This window comes from Hirundo rustica, chromosome 8 (genome assembly GCF_015227805.2).
Source record: "Hirundo rustica isolate bHirRus1 chromosome 8, bHirRus1.pri.v3, whole genome shotgun sequence".
In the NCBI taxonomy this organism is placed as follows: domain Eukaryota; kingdom Metazoa; phylum Chordata; class Aves; order Passeriformes; family Hirundinidae; genus Hirundo; species Hirundo rustica.
Window position 1 is genome coordinate 19611584 of NC_053457.1, and position 18418 is coordinate 19630001.

The 18418-nt window shown below is 35.4% G+C and overlaps 1 protein-coding gene across 2 annotated transcripts in view; it reads left to right on the plus strand.

Annotated features, from left to right (window-relative positions):
• The window catches only part of HECTD2 (HECT domain E3 ubiquitin protein ligase 2), a 33661-nt gene extending 16759 nt beyond the window's left edge, over positions 1–16902 (plus strand). For both annotated transcript variants that reach the window (XM_040071062.2, XM_040071063.2), the window contains exons 10-21: positions 720–843; positions 1581–1677; positions 2551–2658; positions 4488–4620; positions 7527–7615; positions 8620–8778; positions 9065–9139; positions 10031–10118; positions 10366–10472; positions 11642–11757; positions 12332–12475; positions 14417–16902. In XM_040071062.2, coding sequence (XP_039926996.1) covers positions 720–843; positions 1581–1677; positions 2551–2658; positions 4488–4620; positions 7527–7615; positions 8620–8778; positions 9065–9139; positions 10031–10118; positions 10366–10472; positions 11642–11757; positions 12332–12475; positions 14417–14537 — 1361 coding nt within the window. In that variant the 3' untranslated portion in view covers positions 14538–16902. The remainder of the gene's footprint in view (positions 1–719; positions 844–1580; positions 1678–2550; positions 2659–4487; positions 4621–7526; positions 7616–8619; positions 8779–9064; positions 9140–10030; positions 10119–10365; positions 10473–11641; positions 11758–12331; positions 12476–14416) is intronic.
• Positions 16903–18418: the final 1516 nt, after the last annotated feature.

Below are 18418 nucleotides of genomic sequence, written 5' to 3' on the forward strand. Positions count from 1 at the left end.
CCTGCCTGTTCAGAGTTAGGCACATTAGTACACCTGTATCTAACCCCAAGATGTGTTTATAGTCATCTATGAAAGAGTTGCTTGTTCCTTAATTCTGGAAAAAAGAGCTATTTAGTCAGTCAAAAAACACTACTTTGTGTCTGACTGACCAAAATTAAATTATGCTGAAGTGCAAACAGAGAAAACTTATTAGCTGTTTGACATTTTATGAATGTCATTATATAATGAGATAGCTTAAATGTGAATTGGCTTTCTTCCTTTGGTCAATTACTTAATTTTTGTGCAGGTCTAGGTGGTATAATAGAAAAAAAGTAGATTTTGTAGCCGTAGCTGCTTGAAATTATATGTATTTCTTAAACACTTTATCAAACTGCTTTTTAATCAATTGCAGCAGAACATAGCACTGTTTATCTGTGAAATCTTAATTTAGCGTATGTCAGTAAGGAAACCAGAGTCAAACTGAGGTTTCCTTATCGTAAATGGGCTGAACTAGGGATTTAGTGTTTTCTACAGCAATTAACGTGATGTCGTGTAGTGTTATATTCTAGCTATAGTTCTGTAGCAAGGACTGAGCTAAGATCTCTAGCTAAGTTATTAATTTTTTGTATTACTTTAGACTTGGCTTAAAGTTTTTCAGATCACTGGTGCTCATGATGCCAAGAAATGAGATGTGCTTAATCTAGGCATTATTTTAAAAGACTTTTGTGTTTTCTTTGTAGATGCTGCAAATAGTCTGATTAGCCCTCCTATTATTTCTTATACGGATTTCTATAATTCTACGCTTGATCATATTGATCTTATGGAAGAATATCATAACTGGCAATGCTATGGGAATTCTCACAGGTAAGAGGAATAACTGGTTGTTTCATGTTGAGTAATACTTCAAAGCATTGTATCTATGCTATATATATCTCTGTTAAATGTAGCGGATATGTAGTGTCTATATGGTGTGCATACCATTTATGTGTATATAGATCCATGTTAAATATTTTATTATTTTATTAGAAAAACATACTATCGCTACCACTTACTTGCTACTGCATGGATGTGAGATTGATTGGAATAAATCTCATTCTGCCTTTACAAACTAAAGAAAACGTGTAAATTACGGATGATAATAAAGTAAGTTTATTCATTATTGGCATAGACTTCTGACTATGTCTTACTACAGACATATTTTAGCCTCCAATACATTCATAGGCATTGTCCTTGCCTTCAGCAGCAGTTGGAGAAAACTTGGAGACCATATTTTGCTCCACTGAATCAGGTATTTCAGGCTACCCTTCTGTCTGATACCTGATATTCTACTTGAGAAGGAAAAAAACTAACTAAACAAAACAAACCACAAAAAACCCAAATGACAAAAGATAAGTAGTATTAATTTCAGTTTCTAGCAGTTTTTGCAAATAACAGTTTGTTCTGAATCAAGTATCAAGTATATGTACAAAGTGAAAAAAACAGCTATTTGCAAATTATTGTCAGTGGAGGAATTAGTTACTGAATGATAATTCACTCCTGTATTCTTAAAATGAAAATAGTATGCTAGAAAGAAAATGCTTAATCTTCTTTTCTCTTGTTAGGTTTTCTTTCTGTCAATACCCGTTTATTATTTCTATAGCAGCAAAAAAAGTTATTATTCAAAGGGATTCAGAACAACAAATGATAAGTATTGCACGGGTAAGTCCCTCAATGATAAATGTTTGTCTCATTCATTGGTATTTTATGGGTATTTGTTAGATTGATATTACACATGACCTCTTGTTACGACTTCTGGTATTTCTGATTGCCCTGAAAAAGAACTAAACCATTTTGTTATGAATAGTCTACAAACGTCCATACTGGGTTCTCTCAGTTTCTGTTTTTTTTTCTTTTTGTGTACTTAGTTTCAGGATCCTTATAGATGGCAGTGTTTTAGAGAAAGTTATGGTACTTGACTAACTTTTTGAGAAACCTGCATAACATTGCTGGTTAGCATGTTAAATTAACATGATCATTAAGGAAGAAAAATTCCATGAGAATTTTGGACTGTTTTGTGTTTTATTCTGTGGAGGTGTGTTGTTGTGAAAGACTAAGATTCAACAGTATCCTTTCAGGTGATGGAAGAGGTGCTGCTTCTGGGCAGCCTCTTGTGTTTGGAAAGAGGCATTGTCTGCTTCCCTCAGTGGTAGTTTTCTACATTTGATAATTTTTTCCTCTGTGCGGCAGCACCATCACCACCTATCCCATCTGTTCCTGTCTTGCTGGATATACCTTGTGAATAGCTAATTAAAGCATAAGCCAGTTTCCAGAATCTTACTGGTATGTTTTGAACAATTTGGGAAGTGCCACCTTCTTGTTAAACCTCCCAAGGAGTTATTTCAAATGTAGTGTGAGTGGTATCTGCAGTAGGAAAGAAATTTCTCTCCATCTCCTAGAAGACACTGAAGCAGTTACGGTGTTAGGGAAATGTCTTTAATACATGATACTGAGGAATTTTTACAGTTAACAAGTGTGATACCTTTTTTAAAATGAAGATACTGCATGTATGATGTTTCTTTTTCATTCAAATAGCAAAGCCTTGTGGATAAAGTCTCTCGCAGACAGAAGCCTGACATGAATATGTTATTCCTAAATGTGAAAGTGAGGAGGACACACCTTGTTAGTGATTCACTTGATGAGGTAACAAAAAAATATAATGAAATTGTGTGTTGCTGTAGAGTAGCTATTGTTAGATTTCAATTTGATAGGTCATATTAAAAACTTCTGCAGTAAGAGATTGGAAATATAACTACATAATACTAAATAAAGATAATTTATTTACTGTCAAAATTGCAATGCTGCAGAACAGATTGGATTTGACATTCTGAAATTCATTTTCTGTGCTCATACTGCTCCATAGCTAAGCCCATAACAAACATACATGCTTGCACATGGTCTGTATTTGTATTAGTAATTTTTGTGTTAAAAACACAATGCACAATTATCAGTTTCTGTAGGACTTGAGTCCATGATAACAGCATGAATATTATGTGACTAATCACTAATGAGGTTGTTCTGTTCTAATTCTTGGAAAATTGTTCTTCTCCTTCTCTATCCTGTAAGAATAATTTTGGGCTTTCTTAAATTCTTATAACTAATTCCTCACATTCTTCAATGTAATTTTTCCTTTTTTAGAAATGAAACAGATGTGTCCATTAAAGTAGGCAATTCTTCAATATCCACTGAACCTTGCTAATTAACATTATTTAATGAAATTTAGTTCCCTCTCTTTCTCAACATTGAGAACAGCCTGATGATACTGAAAAATAAGTCCAGGTAGTGAAAAAACCATCAAACAAATTCTGATTACTCATGTGATAAAATGTAAGTTTAAACTTTATTTTCCTATATTAAAATGTGTCTATTTTTGGCCTTTTCTCCTAAGACAAAAGAAATATTATTGGTAATATTACTTTCTCTCAGGCATTGTAGTTTTTTTACCACAATAAAATGACCAAGAGAAAATTCAAAAGTTTTTATAGTCAAAATATTCTCCTATTTATTTCCAGTGTTTTCTTCTACCCATCTCAGAGATGAGTAAGAATGTATTATATATTCATATTCTCAAACTTATGGGGAACAGCAGGTGGAGAGGGAAGACGTCTTACCTGTATTTCAAATTTAAATAATTTGCAAAGGAAAAGCACTTCAGCTAATAAATAGATTGTTTCAAATAAGACAAATACCTGTAGTTATAAAATCTATGTAATAGGAACTTACTTGAGCAACTAACAACATGGAGGTTATTTTAGCACATGCATATTCTTGATTGGTTTGAACACTTTCTCTGGAGCTGGGCAGTAATTAATGGCTTAAAGAAAGCTTGTATAGAGACTCAGTCCGAAAGACTGTTAATTGTAATAGGCTGTAATCTAATTCTTTGCAAGATTTTTGTGTACCTGCATGAAACGCTGTCTCTTAGGACAAAGCAATGAAAAGAGCTTTTTACCATTGTCTAAAAAACAGTTGTAAAAAGCAGGTGATACTTGCTGGCAGGCATCCTACACAAAATCAAATGGTGTCAAATATTGAAAGTGTTAGCTTACTTCCTTACTTCCAAATATTTCCAAATTATGTCTGAGTACTTTTTTAATTTGTCATTTCCTCCTGGTAGCCTATCTTCTGTAGAAGGTAAAAAATTATATGGGTCTGAAATATTCCAGACAAACTCAATTCATTGTATCTAATTGCTTATTAAGTCTATTTGTGCACCACCTAACTGCTTTTCAAGCCCAGAGTGACACCATGTGCAAAGCAGGTGATGGTTTCAAGTAGTCATGATTACCTTGCTTATGTAATTCAGTCATTGTTTTAATATAGTTTTGACCTATTAGTCGAAAATTATGCAAAATAATGGTTTAAGCAATGCAAGAACAGTAGAGTAGAGGCTGAAGTGTGTTCTCTGTGGATAGTGGTAGTGGTAATATGTTAAATCTCCTTTTTCTTCTGCCTTACCTATTTCACAATAGCTAGCAAGGAAGAAGGCAGATCTGAAAAAGAAGTTAAAAGTCACATTTGTAGGGGAAGCTGGTCTTGATATGGGTGGCCTGACAAAAGAATGGTTTCTTCTTCTGATTCGACAGATTTTTCACCCAGATTATGGTGAGTCCTTATAATTCTTCAGTGAAATATGAGAATTTGTTCAGACTCTGTAAGCACTGCTCACCAATAATGGAAAAGTCTTTGCATTATAAGCACTGTTTTCAGCACAAATCCAAAACATAGCCTTGCTAATAGCTTAGCTATTAGCTGTGAAGGAAATTATCTCAGCCTAAAACAGCACAATGATTTAACAAATATTCAAGTGGAGATAAGGCCAAATGTATTGGTTTATCATTTACCATCCTGCCCTATTTCTCCACATGCTGCATCTTCTCTTCTGCCTACAGCTGTCTTCATATTGCTAGTTAAGGAAGGGAGTTTTTCTGTGTTTTGGCAGTAGCTGTAGTTGGATGCTGTTACTGGGCTCAGTCCTGGCAAACTGCCAGAACTGGTCTCCCATGTATCAATGGGATTTTTCTTTGGGATTGATAATTGGTTGCACTGAGTGTGCTTGCACATTCTAGTACTATTTCTGTGACTAGGATAGGTAGAGGTTAGTTTTTACTTGAATCTTTGTCATCATATGTTCTGTTTGTGGTATCTGTGTGGTATTCTTAAAGGGGTCTGGGGTGATCTCAGAAAAGAAAGGTCCAGTCAGGAGCAGAGACAGCATAGGCTGGGGTGAGCCTGAATGAAAAAGCTGCCTCTGCTGCTACCAGGACCAGTGAGCCTGTAAGGACATTTCTTGGCCAAGAGGAAAAGAAAGACTTTTTGATTAAATAGGAGATTGTAAGACATGAATGAGCAGTCATAAGCAAGCGATTCCATCCACTTGTTTTATAGTGATGTAGATGGGTCTGGGTAAGTTTTATTCACCACTCTGAGCTCACCACAATGAGCTTTCCTCTGGGCATGGATACATTACTGATGACTTAGTGCATTAAAGCATTGCCAGGATGACTTTTAAATTGAATTCCAGGGACTTGAGCATAACACCTGACAGTCATTGAGCTTGCCTGTCTTTGCCTGAAAGTGTTCATGTCCCTTAAAATCGTGGTCATTTCTTGTTTATAGGACTACTTCTAAAGGTACAGAATTTTGAGTTGTAAGCATGTCATCATATCTGCTGAGATTGTTATTTGCCTGCAGCCCTTTTTCTAGTAGAAAGGGGTCTGTGTGAAGACATGACATTGGTGATAGCAACCATAATAGGAAACAATTTATCTTGCAGAAAGCATTCTGTAAGTTTGACAGTTCTGTTAGTAAAAATGCTGTCAGCAGAGCTTGGTAACTGATGAGTTTGGAAACATTCAGAGTAATTTATTTTTTCACTATCTCTGGCAGGCTTCCTTACTTTAAAGTGCAAATTATTTCATTGTTACGACTATCAGCCAAGTGTGGGAGGAGTTCAGAAATATTCTTGTCCCCTGGAAAGGGACTGTATCCTCTGCTGTCTTTAATGTTTAAGATGCAAATAACATGTCAGAAGCTTGGAAGGGAGAATATCACTGTTATTATCCTTTCCAGGTTTACTGATTCTTCAGGTTTAACTCCTGGTATTTAAAAACTCTTAATTAACTGTCTGCCTGCCTGTGTGTTTTGCAATGCTTTCTTTATCGTGGTGTGGACAATTAACAAATGGCATTCAAAACTTATTTTGTTCCAACATCCTTATGATCTTTTCACTTGTGATCCTTACTCTGCCTTACATGCAGCTGTTCTGTTGCTTCTGGCAATGTCTAAAACTTTTGTGATGAGCACCTTTTTGAGCTGGAGTTCAAAAGATAAATTGTTCAGGAGAGTGGGGGTAAAACGTGAAGGCAGCTTTTTCCTGTAATTTATCATAAGAACTGGATGTCCCTGAGACAAGTTGGATATTCATTTTTTTTTTTTTTTTCTTTTTTTTTTTTCAAAAGGACTTTGATTTTTTGATTTTTTTTTCCTCATTTAAATATTATTTTTCACTAACTTTATCTTCAAGCAGAGATATAGTGAGCTATTTTATATAAGATGTGCTTAGCACTAATCAGTGCTTTGGTTTGTACAGACCATGGCAACAATAATGAACTTGGCCTATTCAATCCCAAGAAGTTCAAAAAGGCCATTACATTTCATGCAGTTTACTTTTGCATTAAAGCGTGCTTATGTGGAGTGTGTCTTGCCTCTCTGAGCAATACTTCCCAGGCATTTTAGAGCTGTTATCTGCTTTCATTATGTAGGTTTTTACTTTCTGTCACTCTTTAAAACAGAATGTTCTGTTTTAAAGAACAGAATCTGTATCTGACACAAATAGCAGTCAAACTCATCTATACTCATGATTTCAGTAGGATCTAGCTTATCATTTAGACCCATGAGTGACTTTTTTAGGGTACATGTGGTTTGGGGCTTTTTTAAGTTTTCTGGTATAATTTTTTGACAGAAAAATGAAATATACCCATTTCCTGGTAGTGTGTGTGTATAACATAAACCATTTACAGTTTTTTATTCTAAGAAGGTAAAGCTTATGTTATTTGTAGCATGGGATTCATGCCAGCATTTTTAGGGTTTGTCATCTGCTGTTGACCTAGAAAGAAAGGAGGAAATAGAGTTTACAATGCAATAGGAAAAGTTTTGGTTGGACAGTTAATGTTTATGGCAGTACTGATGCTGGAGTGCAGTGAAGAAAAAGATTGCATAAGGACTGTGCAAAATATCCACAACTGGGGGCCCTGAAGAGCGTGTTGCACTAACAGCAAGCAGGGCTGGTGGGCTTGAGCCTGCTTCAGGCTTGGCAGTGCCCTTGGTGCTCCTTCCCAAGCACCTGTCTGCAGGCTCCTGCCGTGGGTGGGAACGGGGTCCTGAGAACAAGCACGGGGATGTGGGCACCCCCAGGAGCACCCCCAAGGGTGCATGGGTAAGAAAGATGAGGCTTTGTACAAATTCTTCTGCAGCTCAGGTTTTTTAAGGGCCACATTGCCGTTCTGCAGGCATGTTCACCTACCACAAGGACTCGCAGTGCCATTGGTTCAGCAGCTTTAAATGCGACAACTACTCGGAATTCCGACTGGTTGGAGCCGTATCCTTTTATGTCCGCTAGAATGTTCTGAACGAGCTGGTGTGGGGATGAAATGAGGCACTGCCTCAAGCTCCTTCAGAGGTTGTGTGTACACCTGTGTTACATTTTAAATGTATTTTTTTTGAATATTATTTAAGCAAGTGAACTAAAAATAGGAAGAAAATGGTGGTGCGTGGGTACGTGGTATATTTTGCATCCAGAAAAGGCTAAGCCAATATTAAACATGCAACTTTTTTGTGCATAAGTTGTAATTTTTTTATGTAGCTAAGCCTCTGAGTTTCTTTCAGTAAACATCAATGTGCCTGTGTCCATTAATACTTCATTTAAGTCCCCATTGAGCAATATGTGGCTTTTTGCCTTTTTTATTACAAAATGGAAGTCACATGCTATTTTGAGCACAAGTTTATTTTGTAGGTTTTCTGTTGTGCTCATAAATGAAGATCTCAGACAAACGATTTATGATAGTACATGCTTATAACTCCACTGAGATGAGGTAATAGTGTCCATTTACTGATTGTAATTAGATCAGATGATGGTTCTAAGTATTTTCTAACAGATCTGTTCTATTCTTGTGAGAAGCTGAATTGGGATAGTTTCAAATTTGTTTCATGGGGTGCACTTAAATGGATGGGATGTAGTACCAGTGCAGGTTTGTCTTCATGCTTTTAGATTTGTTTAAAAGAAACATTGCTTTATTGATCTTTCACTAGAAGATACTTACTTATCTTTCTCTTTTTCATAACAATACTTAAGAGCATTTTTGTAGAAATGCTTGTATAGAATATTATGAAGATTCTCAAGCATTCTGTCAATGTTCATCATTTGACCATGTCAACCACTGCTTAATTGTAATGAAAAACTGCATTTAAAATTCAGTCTAGAAGCAAAGAAATAATTTACATTCCTTCTGGGTTTTGATCATGAATCTTAAAATATTTTTTCCAAAGTACAACAATAATAACAAGTATGTCTCAGATTTTCCCTTAACTTTTGACATAATGTAGCTTATGGGACTTGCTGTATATAACAGCATCACCTTGGATATTCGTTTCCCACCTTGCTGTTACAAGAAATTATTGAGTCCTCCCATTGTTCCCTGTGATCATAACACACTTGTAGGCATCTGTGGCGTCACATTAGATGACCTGTTTCAGATTATGCCTGTAAGTATGACATTTTCTAAGAGGCAAAATTACTGATATAAAACCTGATTTATTTATATTTAATGCTTGAGTTATGAACTGTTTGAAAACAGCTTTTTTTTCAGCACAGGCTGACAAAGTCTCCTTCTGATGAAAACAGAAAATCTGTTTTCTAGCACAGCATGCATTTTAAAAATACAGCTTTTTCCAAGATACTTTCTGTATAAAACAATGCTTCTATCATATCCTTGCAAAGTGCATCACTTAGTTTTGTATATTTACTAAAGAGCATTTACTCATATTGTAGGAATTGGCACACGGACTAAGTGAACTTCTATCCTATGAAGGCAATGTTGAAGAGGATTTTTACTCAACCTTTCAGGTCATTAAATGCACAACTCTAAGTGGTTCTCGACCTCGTTCAGTGATTTTTCCCGATGTTAGAGTGGCTGTGGAGTGGCTCATTGCTGTGTGATTGCTGATTGTTTGGAGTATAACTGCGCGGGGATCAGAGCTGGCTCCAGGAGCCGCTGGGTGTTCAGCGGTTGGCTCCGTGGTCAGACTCCGAGCTGTTGTTCCCTGACAATGTAGGCGCATCCCAGTGCTCACCGCCGGGGTCACTTGGCCAGCTGTGGGTGCATTTCCAGCTCTTTGCTTTCCTTGACACCGCCACCTTGCAATCAGTGACCTGGCTTGTGAAATTCATCTGGCTGCAAGACAATCCCTTTTCTGTCTAACCCAGAAGATAGTCAAAGCTTACTTGGTTCTTTTATGCATTTTGTCCAGGAAATTTCACTTCCGCAGTAGCCTGTACAATTTAGAGTTTTGCCTGACCTGTGTGCTGTAACTGCTATTTCAGTCAGGAAAGTCTTTTTCAATTACTTACTGTTTCAGAACACACATACTAGCTAATGAAATTTCATATTGAAGATACTTCTTAGTTCCTAGGTGAACCACAGCAGAGCAAATAACTTCTTAATTGTATTTGCTGCTCCTATGCTGTTATTTTGTATGAAAAGCTCTATGGCTGCAGAGCCTGAAGGTCAGTTTGACATGCCACTATGTGACAGGGTCGATTTTTGCTCTTTGAATGCTAATTTTCTGAGCAATTTGTTGAAAATTGTAATATTTAACTTGTAAAAACTTCCCAACCCTCAGAATTATAGCATGTGTTGAAGAGAGAGAGGCAGTACATGACATAATATAAGCTTTGTCATTTTTAAATATATTAATTTATTTTCCTGTGCTGACCTTGATTCCTCTTTTTCTGTAGGTTTTTCAGGAAGAATTTGGTGTTATAAAATCTTACAACTTAAAGCCAAATGGAGATAAAATTCCAGTCACAAATCGGAACAGGAAAGGTACTTCAGTGTATATTAACTACACATACTTTGCAGATTAAAGTCTCTCCTTTTTCTCCTTTCTATAAGCCTATGCTTTCATTAACGAAGTGTGAAAATGAAATGGCTGTAGTTCTTTCTGGTATGCCTACCAATTTAATAGTATCTAAATTAAATGCATTCATTTTTCATATTCACTACAATTTTAGAAGGCAGAACAAGTGATTAAAGTTATTATAATGTAACATTTTTTATTTTTTATTTTTAGAATATGTGCAGCTCTATGTTGATTTTCTTCTCAATAAATCAATCTACAAACAATTTGCTGCTTTCTATTATGGATTTCATAGTGTCTGTGCTTCATATGCATTATTGGTAAGAATAAAGTGAAACATAACTCTTCACTTCTCTTTCAAGTATTTGACAATGACTTGTCTAAATTAAGTTGCACTGGATGATTTTACGATTTGGAAAGAATCTTGACTGATCAATAGATTTAATTAATCCAACATAAGCAGAAGAAATTAATCAGGTAATCGACTGTTCTCTGTAGTGTTTCATTGAAAAGAGACAAATAAAGCTCCAGAGAACAGGTTTATCACTATGTATTCACAGGCTCTCCTGTGAATGTTTACAAGGTTTCTATGTATTCCTTGCATTTAGGAACTGCAGAACAACTGTGTCTGAGTGCTCCTGAGTGATTCCTCTGAAAACATCTATTGCTTCTTGCAGGAAGAACACTCAGTGAGGTTGAGATTAAACATCCTTCTATTTTCAGTCCTGTTTGGCTGTTGGAATGACTTTTTTATCTTACAGTATCCCTGAGAAAGAAGAGAAAGTTTCAATTTACTTGGGATTTTCTAAATTCCAGTGAAATTGGTGAACTGTGACACCTTGTAGCAAAGTGAGGTGTGCCCAACTGCAGGGAAGGTTCTGGAAGGACAATGAGACTCCATTGAAATGGCATACTTCCATGCAACTTGATGTTGTAATAAATGGATAAGTGGGTTCTGCAGCTGTAATTTTAGTGGGTATTAAATATGACTTATTGTTATAAGTATTTGCTTTGCACAGCAGTATGTACAACTTAGAGTCAAGTTCTGTCAGCCTCTGCTGCTCAGCTGCCTACACAGGACTTGTCAGTGCAAATGAGATGGAAGCTGAAATCAAAATTGTCATCAAGACCCTCCCTCAGATTTCCATATGTACAAACTTAATTTTCTTCCTGACCTCTTTGTGGTCTGGTCCCATGATAGGCAAGTCAGTGTAATAAATGTAAGAATGATGAAGTGAAGAACAAAATATGCTGAAATATTGTGTTATCCTGCAATTAACTTTCTACTATATATGTCAGTAAGAGATTCTTCAAAGTGCTGAGGGATTAATTTTTCTATAATCAGTATGTATCCAAGTTAGAGAATTACATTGAATGATATGCTGTTAACTTTTCTGTAATGAAAAAATTAAAAATTAACCTTAATCTAGTAGCATAATTTCTCATCTTTTTTTAAAAAACTAAATAATTTGTCCTTGATTTATGGCAGCTACTTCGTCCAGAGGAGGTTGAAATTCTCGTCTGTGGTAGTCCTGAACTGGACATGTCTGCTTTACAAAGAAGTACCCAATATGAGGGCTACCAAAAAACTGATCTGACTATACGGTAGGCCTGGGTTTTTATTCTGAGTTTAAAACATTACGGAATGTTACACTTCTAGCAGTAATGTCTTCAAGGATAATCTGAGAATGACTGAAGTTCTAGAAATCTATTTCTAAATAAGACAAAGACACTACTAAATTGTCATAAGCAGGAAGAATTAGATCCTTAATGGTATGTGTTTACTGAACATCCTTAAAAGATTATGGCCACACTGAAGTTTGAAAAGGAAAGCTCTAAATCCTGCATATGAAATATCAGTACATTTTTTTACTCAGTTCTCTTTGACACTAAGGACATTTATATTAGTGAGTGGAAGGCATTTACATTTGTATAGATAAGTGGGTTGGTGCATCATTTGGCAAGACATCATTCCAAAATTAATAAAATATTGTACTTGTCAATTCCTTGGGAATTTAACCTTGTATACTGGGGTCCTGCTGATATCCTATATATTAATTAAACTCTCAGCAAGTGATATTCATCATGTAGTACTTGTGGTTTTGTTATCATCTTCTTACTATTTTTTTTTTAATGTTTTATCTTGCAACATTTTCTTCTCCATCTGCCCTGAGCATAGATACTTCTGGGATGTGGTACTTGGATTTTCCCTGGACCTTCAAAAGAAGCTGCTACATTTTGCTACAGGAAGTGATAGAGTACCTGTGGGAGGAATGGCTGATCTGAATTTCAAGATTTCAAAGAGTGAAACATCCACTAATTGGTAAGTAATGTTTTCGATTTTTGAGGGTTTTTTTCATTATTTTCTTTTTCCTGAGAGCCCTTGTTGCTCTTGAATGTCTTTTTACAGAAGAGCAAATGAATGTACAGTGAAGGAACTGCATGGACTCCTTTAGTTTGCCTTGAAAATGTTATACTCACTTATTGATTGCATAAATTTAAAAACCAAGGAAATTGTTTTTCCATTCAGTGTTTGCATTTTAGGCTGGTAATTATTTATAGGGATTATTTACATGTTTTCAATTCAAATAAATTATTTATTTAATCATTCCTAACACGACAGCTGACCTAATGAAAATATACCTTGAACTACCATGAATTTTTCTGAATTTTTTAACATTGATAGCATTATTTATAGCAACCCAGTTAGTATTTTTTTTTAATTCTTAAGACTGGAGAAAGACAGTTTAAAGAATTTGAAAGCTGTATAGAAAAACTTGCTGCTCTGAAGCTCACCGTGAAGCAGTAATTACTGGCTTTGCCTGGATTTCTCAAACATTTAGAGTAATCAAAATACTTAAATGGAACTATGTTTTTCAAAGTCTGAATTTTGCTGTGTTTTCTCTGAAGAGCTAATCTAAAGGCAAAGCCATAATAAATTTTGAGGTTGTTTTAATTTATCTCATTACTGTGACATTTCTACTGCTTTTCTCAATGAGGAAATAATTGGTTCCAGTAACATTAAAGGAACATGAAGATCAGATGAGAAATTAAGAAAAATCAGTCAACACTGAATCAGTCTTTATATTTCTTCTGTAAATTGTTCTTTTTCTTAAAAATGTAGAAAATGTGTTTTGAAATAGTGTGCATTTAAACTGCGGTAGGTTCATGTTTTGCAAGATAATTGTTGCTGTCAGACTGCCTGCACAGGGATAGATGTAGACACCATCATCATTTTGCTGACGCAATAGGATCAAGGAATGTAATAGCAATAAGAATTGGCAAGTTAATAAAAGCTTCTCAATTTTCCAGGTTCTGAAGCCATGACTCCAGTCCAATTAACAGATCTTTGCTGACCCTTTTGAGCATGTTGGCCAATGATCAATGGCCAAGTTGGTGCCATTCAAAAGGCTGAGGGATGAAATTAAAAGAGACCTAGAGGGCTTTTTTAAAGTATGTGTGTCCAAATGTAGTACATTTTTCAGTGTGTTTTCCAAATGGCAGGTTGAGCTTCAGCTCATTGTCTTTCTTCTGTCTCCCCCCCATCTTGTCCTCCTATCAGCTTAGAGGACAAGTCTATATCCTCAAGTGTGTCCTCCATGTCACTTTTGAGAATTTAAATGGCAGGAAGTTCCTGTAGCTTTTTATTACCTGTGGCTCATCAAGTTAATCGGTTCTAGTGAGAAACAAAGTCTCCAGTGTTTCAGTCAGGCATTCCTTAGCCATATCTGCAGTACATATATTCAAGCCCTCTCTCCACAGAAACTTGGAAGTGTTGGTATAGCTCAGACCAGAATTTGTGAAATGTCGTTTTTCCAGCATTTACCAGGCTGAAGCCTGAGTTCTGTATCCTCACAGACACATAACTGAGGTTCTTCTAGATGTGTCTGTACCTACTGCAGGACCCACCTTCATTTTCTATGTTGTCGATTCTGACTATACCCAGATTTTGTGTTTAGAGAAGTCATGTGGTACCTGGAGTTTCCAAAATCTGGAAGGGGATGTTTCCAAGTTGACAAAAAAAAAAAAAAAAAAAAAAGGAGGAGGGAGTTGCAGGCAAACAAATTCATCTGAGGTACTTATGACCAGAAGTGATGTTACTTGCATTCAACAGAACTTGAACCAATATTGGATAAATATTCCTTTTAAAGGATTTCTTATTTAAGAAATGTTTAACTGAAAATGTATAGGCAATTGGCAGTGTTCTGGTTCTATTGCATTATTCTTAAGTGTGTTTTGCTGGGTATTTTTAAAATTATTTTAGGTTACCTGTGGCCCATACCTGCTTCAACCAGCTTTGTCTCCCTCCTTACAAGAACAAGAAGGAACTGAAGCAGAAGTTAATCATTGGAATTTCAAATGCAGAGGGGTTTGGTCTGGAATAAGATTAAATACTCCAAGAACAGCATTTTGATGTAGCATTCACTCTCTTCTGATTGTGCCTTTAAGCTTTTCATTGTTATGTCTCTTGATACTTCACCAGTTTTATCGCATTTAGATACATTTTTTAATTAAATATGAAGTGTATTTTTTTTTCCTGGATGGCAATACATTTGCTGCTTGCTTTGTCACAGAAAGTAGCTTTCTTTGTACAAAGAGCTCGTCTGTTTGATAAATGAAACCCAACTAAGACAATTCCCAAGTTTTAGGTCTTTCTTAATAGCACTTTATCATTAATCATAATTCCTTTACATCAAGATATCTCACTGGGAGATAATATACAGAATATTTCTCTTTTAGTTAATCCCAGTGGCAGATTGTTTTCAATTAACATTAATAATAGAAAAAATATAACATCAGCATGTAGCCATTGTTTTTTCCACAAAGGCAAATTGGAGTTTTAGTCTTTATAAAATGTATGTAGTTTTATTATTTTGGTTTTCCTTCTTGGTGAAACCAGCTGTCTAAGAAGTATGTAAATAACTGCCTGTGAAGAAATAGGGTTTTGATAGTGCCATTTACTGCTAAAAAGTTATTTTTTACAAATAAGAGGTTTTAGATGTTGTATATTCAGCTTTTACACTTGACTGTACAAGAGTGTTAAAAGGTATTTTTTCAGCTTGAGGGGATTCAAGTTCAAGCTACAGGTATTAAGGAATTTGTATGTTCATTCTTAACAGCAAACTAGCCAGATGTACTGTAGCATTATAGAAAACGAAAGTAGATATTTAAACTAAATTCCACATCTGGTGAAATGCTTTAGAAGAGAACTATATCCACTACGGGTGGAAAACTGATATAGTGTATCGTGTTACCTTTTTTTGCAGCAACTTTATTGAAAGTCTTAAATCAGCTGTGAAAAAAGTAAATATAATAACATTTCTGAAGAATGTTACAACTTTAATTAACTTGGAAACCAGCATTTAAAAATGTTTTGTGTTTTTCACTGCACAAACTCCATGAAAAGAATTCTTGGTATGTCTTCTCTGAGTTAGTAAATTAGGTGGGGAAGAAATAGTTCTAAAATACTGGAATAATTGCAAGTCTGGGTTTTATTCATTAAATGGAAAGAATTTATCAGCATGCAGTATAGTATTTTTAAATATGAACAACTGCTGTGTGTTCTGTAGATTTTTCTTTCAGCTGAATAAGGCCCAGATCATTTGAGACACTTTGGCATCTAATTTGTCAGCTTTCCCCATTGACTTCTGCTGGGGCTTGGATGCATAACTATCTTGTAGTGTCTGTACTCAAATACTATATTAGTCTTCTTTCTCTGTGTTATTTACATACAATCAACAGATTTACAAATGATGAACAACTTAACCTGTATAATTCATACTTTCAAAGCTGTTCTGGATATTCTTCAGTAGGGATGTGTACATTTTATTTATTTTTTTTTTTTTTTCTCCTAAAAAATTTACTGGTGATTTTACTGTTCTATTAAGGCAGAGATAAATATTAGGATATTTTAGAATATTTTACACTGTATTCATAGTGTTGTCATTGAAACCAGTAATAAAATTTCCATTGGCTTTAGCCTGGAACTATACAAGGTTAGCACGAAGACTGCTAAAAGCAGCACTAAAAAATTTTGTATTTTTACATAGTATCTCCCAAATGGAGATTTTAAAATAAATTTTAACTTGCAGGATTTCAGATGTTGAGAAATAAATTAAGCTGTCACTGTTGCACTGAATGAACTAGATAGCTGCAAGCAATGTTATATTTCTAACACCTGAATATGGATGTAAGTAAGAAACAAAGACCTACTGCCTTTCCTCTCTTTGTAGAATTGGATTCATGAAAGGATGGCTTATGAATAAATATCTATACAGTTTATCTGAAAACATGGCAAATTAGCCAAAATATTTTTTTAAGGCTTAAACCCGCTTTTAATAACTATTTATCTACTATTGTTAAAATAAAAGCTTTATCTTTTCTCCTTTTCACTGAATTGCACTTTGCCTTCTGTTTAGTTTTATTTATTGAAGCTTTTTTTGAGATAATGTGTAATATTACCTCAGAATTCTAAAAATGCTATTGTATTTGCATCAGTTTTTAAATCAGATTGTCATTCAAAGACATTTTATATATTTCCTGATGTTGATAAATTAAATAGTAAATTTTGTATTTGTTAAATGAAAGCATTACACTGTATTTATGAAATAAGCCTCTGATAATTTAAAAAAATTTATTCAATGGTGTTTTGTTGTTCTTGTGTCTTGCCCTGTTGTAACCCAGCAAATCTTTTTTTATCTCCATCATTGTTTTGTACTGTACAAAAGGAATCTGGTTTGTATAAACTTGTTCACTACTAAGTATCTATTTTTATGTATCAAAATTGTCCAGTCATTAAATCAAATATTTCAAATGCTGACCTCACTTGCATAATTTTAGATTTCCAAAATTGGTCATAATGGGTTTAAAATTATGATCAACCTCTCTTCTTTGGGTTTTTTTTTTTTCTTTTGAGAAGTTTTCTTTACCATAATAGTTCTGCTAAAAACATTGCATGGCTCACTGAAAAGAAACTAACTTTCAACAGCCAAACAAACACCAAGACTTACATTTCATATTTATTGTCAAAATTACAGGTGTTCTGGTGCATCCCATGGTGTAATAATGCTGTAAAATAGCTTAGCTCCTCTTCATGGATCCAACAACTGGGGTTGTGCCATGCAGGGAAGAGAAGCCTTTGGGGATGTGTAATTGCACCCTGCCAGTACCTTAGGGGGGCTCATGGAAAGGAGGGAGAGGGACTTTTTATATGGGCAGATAGCTGCAGGCCAAGGAGAAATGTTTTGAAACTGAAAGAGAACGGGTTTAGATGAGATGTTAGAAAGAAGCTCTTTGTTCAGAGGATGGTGAGGCCCTAGAACAGGTTGTCCAGAGAAGCTGTGGATGCCCCATCCCTGGAAGTATTCAAGGCCAGGCTGAATGGAGCCCTGAGGAATGTGACCTAGTGAATGGCGTCCCTGCCCATGGCTGGGGGATCTATGGAACTATGGAACTATGTGATCTTTAAAAGGCCTCTTCCAACCCAAACCATCCTTTGATTCTGTGATTCTAACTTAATTTCCTTTTTTTTTTTTTTTTTACTACCTCAGTTACAAGATTATTTGGAGGTGCAAGAAGAGACAAAGCCTCAAGCTGTTGTATGTTTTACTTTTAATGGTTTTCTGCCTAATTTTAACATTAAATCGGGAGGGACAGGTAACAAGAACATCATGCTTTCTCACGGACAGGTCCTGATGGTAGAACTGTTACCTTTGTACCGCTCAAGTTACCTACAGATGGCAGCAAAGATGAAGATTGAAACAACTTAATTAGAGGTTAGACTTTCCTCTTAGGTAACAGTAGATATTATGAATGCACATGATGAAGAAAAAAGTCCTGTCTTAAAATTTATATCACAAATAATTGCAGATTTGCAAAGTCATCAAATTAAAATTGACTTTTAGCTAACAAATATGGAGAAAGGAGAAGCAGCTTCTTGGATCTAGTGCTGGGTTTTGAAAGTGTCCTCTCTTTCCATTAAGTTCCGAATGTGTTTTTAGGAGCAATGAAAGACTGCCAAAACCTCAGAGAGCAGACTGGTTATACCTGATCTCTGACCAGGAAATAGCCTCAAGACTGCTATTTAGAAAGAGGTTAGAAAGCCTGGTTTGCTTCGTCCTGTTTCATTCAGCTGAGGATCAGACGGCTGACACTGGGGCTTGAAATTGAAATGCAGTATTTCCTTTTGATTTTTTGGCCAAAAGTGGTGAGATTCCTTCTCTGTAGTGGTAGTTGGTGTTGGTACTGGATGACCTGCTGCAGAAGC